The 14,303-nt window shown below is 34.5% G+C and overlaps 1 protein-coding gene and 1 pseudogene across 2 annotated transcripts in view; both read left to right on the forward strand.

The window, feature by feature from the left end:
* LOC115447832 overlaps positions 1–13,971 on the forward strand; it is a 59,067-nt gene extending 45,096 nt beyond the window's left edge. For both annotated transcript variants that reach the window (XR_005113319.1, XM_030175071.2), the window contains exon 3: positions 6,984–13,971. Coding sequence is in view for 1 of the 2 variants with exons in the window: in XM_030175071.2 (XP_030030931.2) it covers positions 6,984–7,075 (92 nt within the window). In the remaining variant the exon portion in view is untranslated. The remainder of the gene's footprint in view (positions 1–6,983) is intronic.
* On the forward strand, positions 5,022–5,786 carry LOC119190968 (annotated as a pseudogene).
* Positions 13,972–14,303: the final 332 nt, after the last annotated feature.

The following is a 14,303-nucleotide window of genomic DNA, read 5'->3' on the forward strand; positions in this document are numbered from 1 at the left end:
TGAATGTTTGCCGCCAAACATTGACAGCTACGCGTGTGACGGAAAAATAACCTTATTATGTAGTATATAAAAGGTTATAATCCCGTGACACACGCAAATGTCATGTAGCTGTCTTGGCTCGCCGGCGAGCCACGAGAGACCAAGAGTTAAACGTTCAATAAAACCATTCCAACCGGGTAAAGAGACTCATTTTTCCATTTTCCATAAAACCATACTACCAACTTTTTTGAGCAACGATACTGTTTCCAGTTCCATAAACAAAATCTTTAACATTTATTTTTGTAGCCTACTACACCGCCGTCATTTGTATAAGTCTGTATCGGCACATGAGCTTTTGCCTTGAAATCATTTGCTGAAAGAGTTTCTTTTATTCGTGGCATAGGTTCTTCTAGTAAAACTGAATGTTTTGGAGTAACAATTTGAATAATACCCATTATGTGGAGCGTGTTATTGCCGTCTAGCGTATTTACATTAATATCAGCATTATCTGCAACGTATTGAATAAGAGTGCCACTTTCTGGTGGTAGGACATGAGGAGGACGATGGAAAACTGCTGCTGCCTCGTACATTATTGTATCATTATAAGAAGCACATAAACCAAAAGCCGAAAAGATTTGTATAAGACGTTTAGACCCGAACCTTCGATGAAAAACTGCGAGGCCTAATTGTAATTTAGATTTAAAAGACCTTGGTCGAACAGCAGTCATGATACAATGGCAAATATTTGTGCATATTAATTTTAAATGATCTAAATTTGATCGTTTATTTTTAAAATCACTCGTTCCACAAGAAATGTCAATGATTCTGGGATTTCATTATTTAAATCTTCAAACATGCGACTTGGTGGAGGGTAGTTAGAATTATCAAATACTGCGGTTTGAATATCTTCGCGAATAATAGCTGCAGCTGCGTCTAGGACTCTCAATCGTTCTTCTGTTTTATTCATTTTTTTCTTTCGTACCAGGCTTGATTCAAAATATCATGATGATTATCCACTAAGCATATGAATGTTGATGCTCCCGATTTCTCAGTGATAATAAGTTTATCACCATATTTTACTTTAGTCGTAGCTTAATCGTTCTGTTATCAAGTATCGAAAGAGCTGATGATTTTTCGGAATATCTCAAAAATCAGAAATCTGTGACAATACATGAAAATTGCCGTAAAAATTATACTCGAAAGTCTTCTATTGCTGCAGCTAATAAAAGACAACGTGAAGAACAAGAAGCCAGTACATCCACAGCAAGTCCTCCTCGTACTAGATCACGTATCAGTGAATCAGCTTTTGTTTCAAAGAACTATGCTTATTTTGTGGCGAGAAATTAAATGAAGAGAGTGAAAGAAGAAAATCCTCAGATTTTCGGCGTCGAATCAGCCAAGTAAGTACACTTCAATTTAAAGATTCAATTCTGGAAACAGCTCGGGCTCGTGACGATGCTTTAGCAAAAGCTGTTCTTGCTCGAGTCGAATTTGAATATGATTTAGTTGCTGCTGAAGCTAAGTATCATCGAGATTGCTATGCTAATTTTTTAAAACCTTCCACTGGAGCTAAAATGGGTCGTCCTAAAGACGAAGCTATGAATTTGGCAATGGAGGAAATATTTACTTACATTGAAAATAGCGATGACTGTCAGTTCACTTTGAACGAATTACAAAAGGTTTGCAAAACTACGACTCTAGATAACAGAACGATTAAGCTACGACTAAAGTAAAATATGGTGATAAACTTATTATCACTGAGAAATCGGGAGCATCAACATTCATATGCTTAGTGGATAATCATCATGATATTTTGAATCAAGCCTGGTACGAAAGAAAAAATGAATAAAACAGAAGAACGATTGAGAGTCCTAGACGCAGCTGCAGCTATTATTCGCGAAGATATTCAAACCGCAGTATTTGATAATTCTAACTACCCTCCACCAAGTCGCATGTTTGAAGATTTAAATAATGAAATCCCAGAATCATTGACATTTCTTGTGGAACGAGTGATTTTAAAAATAAACGATCAAATTTAGATCATTTAAAATTAATATGCACAAATATTTGCCATTGTATCATGACTGCTGTTCGACCAAGGTCTTTTAAATCTAAATTACAATTAGGCCTCGCAGTTTTTTTCATCGAAGGTTCGGGTCTAAACGTCTTATACAAATCTTTTCGGCTTTTGGTTTATGTGCTTCTTATAATGATACAATAATGTACGAGGCAGCAGCAGTTTTCCATCGTCCTCCTCATGTCCTACCACCAGAAAGTGGCACTCTTATTCAATACGTTGCAGATAATGCTGATATTAATGTAAATACGCTAGACGGCAATAACACGCTCCACATAATGGGTATTATTCAAATTGTTACTCCAAAACATTCAGTTTTACTAGAAGAACCTATGCCACGAATAAAAGAAACTCTTTCAGCAAATGATTTCAAGGCAAAAGCTCATGTGCCGATACAGACTTATACAAATGACGGTGTAGTAGGCTACAGTAAAATAAATGTTAAAGATTTTGTTTATGGAACTGAAACAGTATCGTTGCTCAAAAAAGTTGATGTAGTATGGTTTTATGGAAAATGGAAAAATGAGTCTTTACCCGGTTGGAATGGTTTTATTGAACGTTTAACTCTTGGTCTCTCGTGGCTCGCCGGCGAGCCAAGACAGCTACATGACATTTGCGTGTGTCACGGGATTATAACCTTATATACTACATAATAAGGTTATTTTTCCGTCACACGCGTAGCTGTCAATGTTTGGCGGCAAACATTCAGCTACCTGTACATATTTGAAAATAAAATTTTGACAAGTCATGACGGGTTAACAAATAATCATACGAATTATTCTAAATCTCAAATTTCATTTTTACCATTTATTCACCAACCAGCCAGTAACTATAATACTATCTATACGACTTTACTTTGTGCATTAGAGAATGCAAAACGGTATGGCCACACTGTATGCATCGTGACTTTCGACCAGCCCCTGTATGCTAAAGCTCGAGAAATTGTATCAGCCGCACCTCAGGGCTCTGAATTATCAAAAATCATCATCAGACTTGGAGGATTTCATTTACTGATGTCTTTTATGGGAGCAATTGGTCATATTATGCAAGGAAGCGGCATGAAAGAAGTACTAGCAGAGATCTATGCGTCAAAATCATTAGAAAAATGCTGAATGGTCATGCTTACGCAAGAGCTGTTCGAGCTCATACACTACTTCAGCTTACTTTGGCAATTATAATATTAAAAGAAGTTGAAATGAATGACATAATGGATGCAGATCTAATCGTAAATATCGAGCATATATTAGGTAATACTCTTTCATACAATGATATTGAAAATGACGATGAAGTATCTGGAGCTTTACTTGATAAATTTAATCAAAAACTAAAAGAATATGAGGAACGAGGACCAACTGCAAAACTTTGGATTCAATATTTTTGTATGGTTTCCATTGCTAAAGAATTCCTAAGAGCTGAGCGTATGGGGGATTGGAAAGCTCATTTAAACTGCGTCAAAGAAATGCTTCCTTATTTTCACGCGTCTGGACATTTTCCTTATGCTAAATCTGCACACCTTTACTTGCAGGATATGGAACAATTACAGAATTTGATTGATCCTGAAGTTTACGAAAAGTTTTCAGGAGGATTTTTACAGTTAGACGTTCAGACAAATTAAGTTGTGGAACTTCAACGGACATGGTAATCGAGCAGTCTATGATGAAAGCTATGAAGACAGATGGAGGTATTGCTCGAGGGAGAAGTACAAAAGAGAGCGTCATCAGTAAATGGGTTTATAGTATGCATGCTATGAATACAGTTTGTGACAAATTAGAAGATATCGCTAATGTTAGGATGGATACGACCGAGCAGCATGTTGATGCAAGTGATTCACGAGTAAAAAAAGATGCTAGAGACATACGAAGACTTTTAGAGTGGTTCTCAACGCATGATCCTTTTCCAGAGGTTAACAAAATTGTTTCTATTGCGAGTGGTGTCGTTGGTGACGATAAAATTAATTGTTATAAAGCTCGTGAAGTTGGACTTGCTTCTACGGCAAAAATGACAGGACTGACATTCAATAATATTAAATTAAAACACGCTGATAAAGTTGTTCCTCTCTTAACTATGACTAGTTCCATAAAAGTTCATGAAGAAAAAGTACCTATTGACCCTGTATTATTGTTCCAACGCATGAGTATTACTGCAGCATTTCAAGATGAAATTGAAAAATATTTTGAATATGAATTAGCTCCCTACCCTTTATCGTTATTTGATGACATCGGGATGCGTAAAACACAGAAATCTACCATTTACGATTGTTTTGAAAAAGTAAATATTGATATTAACAACACTAATGCGACATACATCATTGACGGAGGATACTTACTACACCGCGTTGTGTGGGATAGCGAAGAAACATTCAACGTTATCTTAGATAAATACGTTCAATATGTACGTAGACATTTTGGTTCCAGAGTTACTGTCGTATTTGATGGCTATGATGATTGCACGAGAAATATCAAAGCTGCAGAACAACGTCGTCGAACTTTAGCAACATCTTCATCTTCTGATATTTTATTTGATGAACTTATGACAGTCCCAACCAGTCAACAGAAATTTCTTACAAATACCCACAACAAGTCTCGGTTCATTTCAATGTTGAAAGAAAAGTTTACGGCTGAAAATATATTGGTAAAACAAGCTAATAATGATGCTGATGTATTGATTATTGAAACAGCAATAGAGCAATTCAATTTGACAAATACAACTATTGTTGTTGGTGAAGATGTTGACTTACTTGTATTACTCACTGCTCGAACGCCAACTGAAAAACTATTTTTTCTTAAAACCAGGAAAAGCTCAGCATCAATCAGATATATATTCATCAAAAGTTTATTTACTTTAGTAAAGTGTAAAGATCATGTACTATTTTTACACGCAATAACTGGCTGTGATACGACATCTGCATTTTACAGGAGGGTAAAACAGCAGTTTTCAAAATGTTTGAAAAACAAGATTTAATTCAATGTGCTGAAGTTTTTAAAAGAGTAATTCAACTCAACAAGAAGTTATTACCAACGGCATCCGCTTTCTTCTTTCTATGTACGGAGCTCCTAAAAAAACTACCTGTTTAGATAAGCATCGATATGCATGTTTCGTTAAAAATACTAAAAATAAAAAACAAGTTCAATTAGCTTGTCTTCCTCCAACCTCAGTTGCTGCTCACCAACATCTTTTTCGAGTATATTACCAAGTTCAAGTGTGGCTTGGTTATCAGCTAGACCCTACAGACTGGGGTTGGAAGTTGGTCAACAATATATTAGAGCCAGTTCAAACTTTACTTCCACCTGCGCCGGAAAAACTGCTGAACACTATTTTTTGCAACTGCAAAAGGGATGCAGTGCTAAATGTGGTTGCAAAAAAGTCGGACTGTCTTGTTCTTTGGCATGCACAAATTGTCAAGGCCGGTCGTGCTCTAATATTGAATCACAAACAATGGAGGATTCGTTTGACTCCGACGAAGTATCATGCGATACATCGCTATTGACGCAATTTACTTGCATCCAAAATGAAGATGAAGAAGAAGCAGGAGAAGAAGAACAAGAAGAAGATCAAGAAGAAGAACAAGAATTTGAAACTTACGAATAAGACGAATAAACTTCAACACTTTTTTCATTTACATCGCTTTTATCTTTCCCAATCTTTGAAAATTTCCGTTATTTTGCAAAAGTTTTACATTAAACAGGATCACAACTGACCCGAGGAGTAGCCCTACTGGGGAAACCACGTTAAAAAACGCGCTAAGTACACTACCTCATAGGTGGCGTGGAAACGTGTGCATATTATGATAACAACTTTTATAACTTTTGAATCGTTATATCTCAGAAACGGTGGCTCGTAAGAAAAAAGTATTGATACATTTTTATAGATAATTTTATGATCTACAATTTTTGTCTGAGGTACTTTTATGATAAAACTTACCGTTTTGCTAAAAATCGCGAAAAACTCATTTTTGACCTTTGACCTTGAATTAAATTTTTTCCTTACAGGGGAATGATGGGGAACTACTAGACATTGTTTATAATTATGTTTTGAACAACTTCACAGAAATTCAGCTTGTTGGGACTTTATGTAACTTCGAATGTCTAAATTGACCGGACTATATCCCGGAAAATTCTTTCACGCGGGCGAAGCCTCGCGCACAAGCTAGTTACTTATAAGTTCTACTTATTTACCATGAAATACACTAAAATGATTTGAATTCTATAGTCCTCGCACATTGCTTTTAACAAAATTGTCACATTATTCAGATGTCTCAGGACGCGTTTGTTCGCAGGATGCATAAGCTTCTCTTACTTTAGTCATAAGTGTAGCTAGGGGGCGTAGCTGTCTCTTTTTTTTTTGCTATCGCCAGCTGAGCCCCTTCTCGCCTCCCTACGGCGAATCCCTCAGTCAAAGGGGAAAATAATTGCATAATCGTTGATGTCTCATCCTCTCCCAGTGACCGTCCGCGGTTTGTAACCCGTTAGTAAGTTGCCCTCAGCATGGTCGCTTAATTTTCAAGAATTGCGAGCGCCTGAATCGCACATCCAAAAGTCCTATGTATGTGTTTATATAAGCCGGACCTTGCCAGGTTAACAAGCGTAGGGTCATGTAAAAAAAAGTAATAGATTATCTTATGATACGCGCATCTCCGTGTAGAATGATTTGAATTATTCTCTCGGCACCCGCTTGATATCCATTTCGGTTAAAATCGCGATAAAATTATCACGGTCATTCATTCCTACAAGTTGTTTTTAGAGTGTAGCTATTTGCGTGACAAATTCGTTACTTTTATCTTACAAGGAAAATCTCTCTTAAAAATGTACCATACGCACTTTTGTATTTTTAATATTGAGCATGAAAAAGATAACATTGCAGTCTTTACATGTTTTACGGTTTAACGACATCAATAAAGATAGAACATATTATTTTTTGATGTTTACAGATCCCGACAACCCACAGCCAGGCTCGTCGAAGACCGATCTGGACGTGAAGAAAAGCGACGACCCGCCGACGAAGAAGGGCAGTTGCAGTTGAGCTGCCTCGGCCCCCTCGCGGTGCCGCATCCCCGCGCACCCCAGGATTCGCCCAAAGCTATAGTAATCTCAACCAGGTATCGTAAGCCCCACCTTATTATTAGGCGAGGCACATGTAGTCAACATCGATAGTTTAGTATGTAAGTGGGCTGTGCTTATGACTTGGCAGCATGGTCTCTGACCTTAGCCGGTTCTCTGTGGAACGATTTAAAAAAAAGTAGGTGGGCTATACGTCGAAATTTAAATGTATGTTGCTCACATGAATGCTACAATCGGTCGGATATAAGATGTTTGATTGCACTATGTATGAGTGTAGTTTATTGGTTAGTCGTAGGCGTAGCAAGAATACTCAAATTTCGATGGCATATTTTTTTTTTAATGAATTTTTTGATGATCACATGATGCGGTTATACGCTCGAATTGTTGCTCGTAATGAAAATTACTATAAATGGAATATGAATATTGTGGACACGACATCGATCGAGTTTATCTAAGTTAGTGTGATAATCGACATTACGCTGTGCTGGCCGTTGTACTGCTCAACTACACCAAGTTTTCCGTGCTAGAACTGGGCACAATAAGCTTCTATTTCAATACGATGTACATGAAAGTGTATGTGCACGCGATTTGTCCAAATAGAGTAGAATACTGCAAAGATGTTTCTTGATGGAAGCCTAATTCCATTAACCAATCTGTCAGCGCACTTAATCAAAATACAAGAAATCCCTTCAATCCGTGTTGCAAAAGAAATTCGACGTAAAATTACCGACGCGTATATAGAGGCAACAATGGCGGAACCAGCTCTCGAGTCGGGGGGGAAGGGTCATATAGTCGAGGTCAAGAAGGGGAAGACTCCAAATCGATTGCAACAAAAGAAATTAATTATATTATGTTATTATTTAAACTTCAAATTAATTTCAATCAAATAAGGTAATCAATTTTCCTCTGAACATAATTTAAATAACAGTATGTAATATTATGCGTGTCATTCGCGTGTATTAGCTATCATGCAAAATATTTAGTTTATTAAATATTATATTATAAGAGTCATTTAAAAATTATTAGTAGTCACCTACATCCAACCCAAGGCGTGGTCATGATCTTAATGACGCCACCCCTCTCCCGCCTCCTGGAACCACCTTTGACGGCTAGTAAGTTGTGAGAGAAGCAAACAACTACATGGACAATAGTCTATAGAGCTATACCACTCTGTCCATTTCTATGCCAATGACTACGCCTACGATTGACATCTTATCGCGTGACACATAATTTTTTTTTTATTATCTGTGAAACGCGATAGTAATGTAATTGTCTATGACAATCGGAAGTTCATTGTAAAAGTTAATTGGTGATAATTATTGTATGTAACGAAACTTAAAACTTCGCATGTATGGTCAGAATATATGGTCAGAATATAATAATGCGTGAAAATATTTTAAATGATGTGTGAAAGCCTGGGACATAATAATTAGTAGGGATGCTAATGAATTAACTGAGTCGAAATATTCCATAAAAGGGGACATTTTTATAATTATAATAATTTAATATTCTTGCCTCATTTATAATGTCAATGTGAGTATTCGCCAATCTTCGTGTATGTTTGAAAATATTCGCAGATGATTGACGAATTATTCAGATCTGCTGACCATACAGAAAACTAAATGAAAGAAGTGTGTAGAATAGAATTTATTATAAAATGTACGGACTGCTTCGAGGCTTGAAAGTCGTTAAGTTACTGTAAAATAGCAACATTTAGTATGTTTTAATTGAATACAAATAATTTTAAAACGCTTAAATTTGTGTTTTCTTATAAATATTTTATATGTTGTATTGTTTGTCTGTAGAAAAGTGTTTAGATTAGGTTAAATGGGCGGCTAAATCTACTATAGCGTTTGATATTCGTAGATTATTGTCTATTACCGATGGAATAGTTTTGTTGGAATATTGTCATGTTTGAATGTGGGACAAGTATAAAATAGATGTGGCTCTTCAACAAGTAAAATACGCTACTTCGTTACAATGTAAAAAATATACAATTGTTGCTAAAATGAATGTAAAACACTAGTAAATACAATGTTATCATTATTGCCGCTTCTAGATATTGTCGACAATATAATTGTTTAAGCATGTGGGTGTCTGGAACAAATCATGGTTGTATTGCCAAACATTTGTCATGCCTATTCGTGTGAATAAATCAACAGTATTGAGAAACTAAATTGGGGTCCAATGGTTAACTAAACGGAATAAGTCGTGTCAAAATCCAGTGAAATCAAATATGACGTTTGCCATAGACAAGATTGTGTTTTTTTTTTCAAACAGTGCAACCAGGATTAAAATGTGCATATTATAATGAGAATATCAAAAATAATATTATTATTAATATAAATTCGTGACGTCATATTACGATGATTATTGTGTCTGCCGTGTTTCATAATAATCTCGCACAAAACATAACATAGTTATACACAAATGCATTTGCTGTAATCGATAATTTGTACTTGATGCTTGAAAAGGTCAAATCGTTTGTAATCTGTTCTTAGATCTTATTCGAAATAATATCAACAAACGATATTATACTGATGCATAAATAATAATTATTGTTTTACTAATGTCAACACAATTTTCCAAGAGTCAGGTTAATTTTTGATAAGAAAATTTCGAATTTATAACCAAACTCGATTTGATAAGTTGTGTTATTGACGTAATAGTTTATCTATTTAATTTATCAGTCGTGTTACACAATATATTTTTTAACGTAAGTTGCTTGTCGCTAATGCAATGTTGTTACAACGAGCTTTCTCATAAATACATAATCGTGTCAAATAATATGGTTTTTAGATGTACGGAAAATGATAGATTCCCTTTAAAGCACTTTAAAGCGTGGAACCACAAAACTTTATAAATATTGTATTGGTACATACAAATTGTACCTTAAAAAACTTACAACGTTCTGCTACTTCTTTAGTATAGTCTATAAAACATACTTATAAAAAACCTGGCAACAAATATCTCGTCTCGAATGGACGCTATAGATCGTCTCTTCCACTCCTGTATCGACGTCATGTACCAGACAGAGAATAGTCAATTATTGACAGGATACTTTTGAGGCTGTTCTTACATAACGTAGCTGTAACGGAGCATTTTGTATTATATTTTACATCATTACCATAATAATGTATCAATTGTTATATATACAGGTGTAGATTTTAATACAAATCGTAAACTTTTTCTTTGATTTGCTTGAGACTATCTTTCAGTTGAGTATTATATGCCCTGTATAATAATAACATCCTGTATATCATGTAGGTACAAAGTCCTTTTATATATTGACACCATGTATTTTAATACGTTCAGTAAAATATAAAATCGTTTTTTTTTTGTCGCAAGTTCCAGTGTCTGAGGGAGGCGCGCGTAAAACTTATTTCTTGAAATCACCTCCTTTACGCTCGCACGGGCTGCCCCGCTCTACGCCACTGGTTATAATTTAATAAAAAAATAACATTTTCGAATCTCAACATATTGTACCTTTGCATTGATTTCTATTCATGACATATTGAGTGAGTTATCAATATGTACTAAACCTACCGAACGATATCTTAAATCGATTAAGGTCTGACGCTCAATGAAGGGATAGGACAAGACTACAAGACCGAGCAGTTTCTTTGTGCAAAATGATTCAATTTCTATAATTAACTAAATTTACACTTATGTCATTAATTCATTTGTCGCGTGTTGTATGGTAATCAAAAGTTTAAACAGTTAACCAGGATCAAGGAATGGGAAAACATTTATGTCATCTCACACACGGAAATTGCTTTGGCATGCAGTCATGGCTTGAACTCTCAGCTAGTCATGAGAGTACAATTATATGTAGCTGTAATATGAAAATCTTTTGCCTTACTATAATATTCCTATGTATTAGAACATCGAATATTCACCGCTCTATAGGCCTATTCGGTGTTTCGATGTTGTTCACCTGTTACCGTTTTCGCTATCCGCATTCCAAACCCTTGTATAGTCGAAATTATTTTTTGTCAATTATCGATATATTTATCCATACATGAAATCGAATATTCCTTTAATCGATTAAATCAATTGATTTATTGCGGACCTATGGATGTTAATGAATACGATTAATCTCTTTGAATTTTAAATTACGATTCAAATCTGTAATTGTAATATATTATATTCATCCGAATTTGTCGTTTAATCGATAATTGTCTAATGGTATGAATTTTCTTTGTGCAATTACATGTATTTAATATATCGATATATTGCACATGTATCCGTAGCCATAGATATAGCATAATGTCGTATGTTTACGAGGCAACAATTGACGCGATATGTTATGAAACTCAACATCATGTCGACTATTATGAGTAACGCTAAACTTTTTGTCTACCAACGTTGTTTATTCTACATCAACAACATGGACATGTTACTTGTTGCCTACTGAATATATAGCTTAACAAAACCAACGCACATAACTTGTGACATTTCCATTTTAGGGACTTTTGTATTAGATACAATTTAAAGCGTACACATTTTTATCGATATTTAGAGTTAAAAGTATATTTATAGTAGTTTGTCAATTTATGTGATTCGAGTGTAATTTTTCGTAACGTTGTTAAAGTGTTCATAATGTTTTAGTTGTAAAGATTATTGGGTCTTTTATAGAATTTAATGGTACATCAGGATTAAGATAACAAGGCTCCCTGGGCGAAAGTATTTAATGTTACTAATATAAGTAATAAAACAACGTCAAAAGATTACAGTCCTGATAAGCCATAAAAGATTCTATATATTCCAATTTTAAACATTACCTGACGGCGCGTAGGATAAAAATAGCCCATAATTGCACATGTTATAGCTTTTTATACAACACTAGTGCTGTGACAGTATCGAAAACTATTTAATAGACATAAGTTAATATCGATAGTTGATATCTCGTATCTTCTCCTTCCGTCTATCGCTGATTACAGTCGGTTCTACTATAATTTATTACCGATAATTTTAAGTGATGTGTGCTATGTTTATTGCTAATTTATCGATTTATTTTTGTTTGAACGAGGTGGAATATACTTTATATTAAAGCAAATTGGTGGAACTAGTTTCACATTTATTCATGCCAAGACTATAATTGAAATGTTCGATTAAATTCATTGCTTTTAAATAAACGAAAGCGAGATTTTTTACGAGACCATTAAGGGTTAATTTACGTTGAATTGCATAATAATTATTCTTAAATAAGGCTTCAAACCAATATTGTACTTAATACGAAAAATTGATGCTATTTTTATCTTTTATTCTGTTGTATTTTTTTCAAGCTTTTCATAGTAGTAGCATTTGTATAGCACACTTATGATGTGTAGCATCAATCGCTGGTCTCTCAAATGTACCTGTTTGAAACTATTGCAGCTTTTTTTAACAATTATATGATAGCTATTTGGGTCAGCTGAGATAATAGATTATAGTCAAATAACTACAATCTATTATCTCAATGTTAGTGCAACTCATTCTCACGGATACTTAATATAGTGTCCAAATTATCTTTTTATATAAATATTTTTAACTATGCGTCTATTATAAGATACTGCCGATTGCGCTTCTTGTTTTCATAACCGTGGAGTAACTGTTAAGTGTGGTAAGTGACTTCTGAATCCCTAATTTAGATCCTGAAGCTAAAATTGGCATCCTAATTTGACCACACGATAAAAGCATTTCTTTAAAACTTATTGAGTGTAGTTTCTATCCGTGTTAGTGTAAACACATAAAAATGGGTTTAAAACAACTATATATAATTATGCAATTATATACTATTCTTCCGAAAACACTTGACAGTTACACCACAAGACCATTATAGATCTCTTATTTTATTTTCGTTCATAAGTATTATAGTTTTGTTTGTTTACACCGGCTGTGTATATAGGTACATATTTATTGTGAATTTTGTACCGCGTAGTGTGTAGTCGAAGCATTTTATAAACAAGAATGTGAGGTAAAAGTGTTTTTTTTATATCGCACAAGCTATTGGATTGTGATATAATTAGCAAATGCGCCGAGCTCATAGATCTTTGAATAAAAAGTTTGTTTTTATTATAATATTTATATCTTTGAATTATAATGTCGATATAGAAAAATATCTATCACAGACTGTTTAAAAAAAATGGATATTTCTTTTATTGTATAGACAAAAGGAAGGTCTTTAAACTTCATTTTTGACATATCCACACTGTTTAAAATATGGCAACACATAATCGAAAAATATGAAATGTATGACCGACCGTATTTTGTCTAATAAAGACAATATTGATGTGTAACATTATTTATTCAATTTTAATGTAAAGTAGCTTATTATAATTAGTGTCGTAACGGCGATACCACACTGTTCGATGCGTCCACATTATAAATGAATGTGGCTGACAGGCGAACGTGTGGTTGAACAATTAATACAGCTCTGTAGCTAGCTGTAATAAAAGTTGTAAAATACAGCTCCGTAGCTCGGTGTAACAACACTGTAATAAAAGTTATAAGGCAGCACAATCAGAGAGCACTCTTACGAGAACATTATAATAGCTTAAATTTATAAATGTGTTTCGGTTTTGAATAATTAAAACCACAATACTCAATTAACCTTAACCTATTTATGAACAGTTTCTTCGAGACAACAATGCATACGAAATGTTAACGTTTTGCTGTGTTAGTTACGTGTTAAAATTCCAAGATCCCTAGCTACAGATCTGTTTTAATGCACAAGGGCAAGTTCACTGTATCGAACAACGGTGCAATTAACATCAACTTGTAACTTAGTGAAGGATTAGAGTTAACGAATTTGTATCGTTTTGTATCTAGTTTGTTGTCAAGCAAACGGAAATGAAAATAAATATGGGAAAAAATTTATTGTTTTTTTTATTTCGAAGTGAGCAACGATGCTTTTTTTACGTTGCATACATTATGATGGGTAAACAATCAGGTCAACCCTATGTATCCCCATGACTACATAATACATCGGAAAAGCATTTATTCCAGCCTGTATAAAATCATGTTTCAAAAACCTCGGATTATCCAAACGAGGAATCAAACCCAGGACTCTGTTCGTAACCTGACAGTCGCCGAAATGTAAGTCACATTATCCCTAATTTGGGTAGGGTAACTTTAGAGAAAAATACTATTAGTTATATGTACGCAGAATTTATTAAATGTAATGGTGAAGGGATCAAAACTCTAAA

Source organism: Manduca sexta, chromosome 28, assembly GCF_014839805.1.
Source record: "Manduca sexta isolate Smith_Timp_Sample1 chromosome 28, JHU_Msex_v1.0, whole genome shotgun sequence".
In the NCBI taxonomy this organism is placed as follows: Eukaryota; Metazoa; Arthropoda; class Insecta; order Lepidoptera; family Sphingidae; genus Manduca; species Manduca sexta.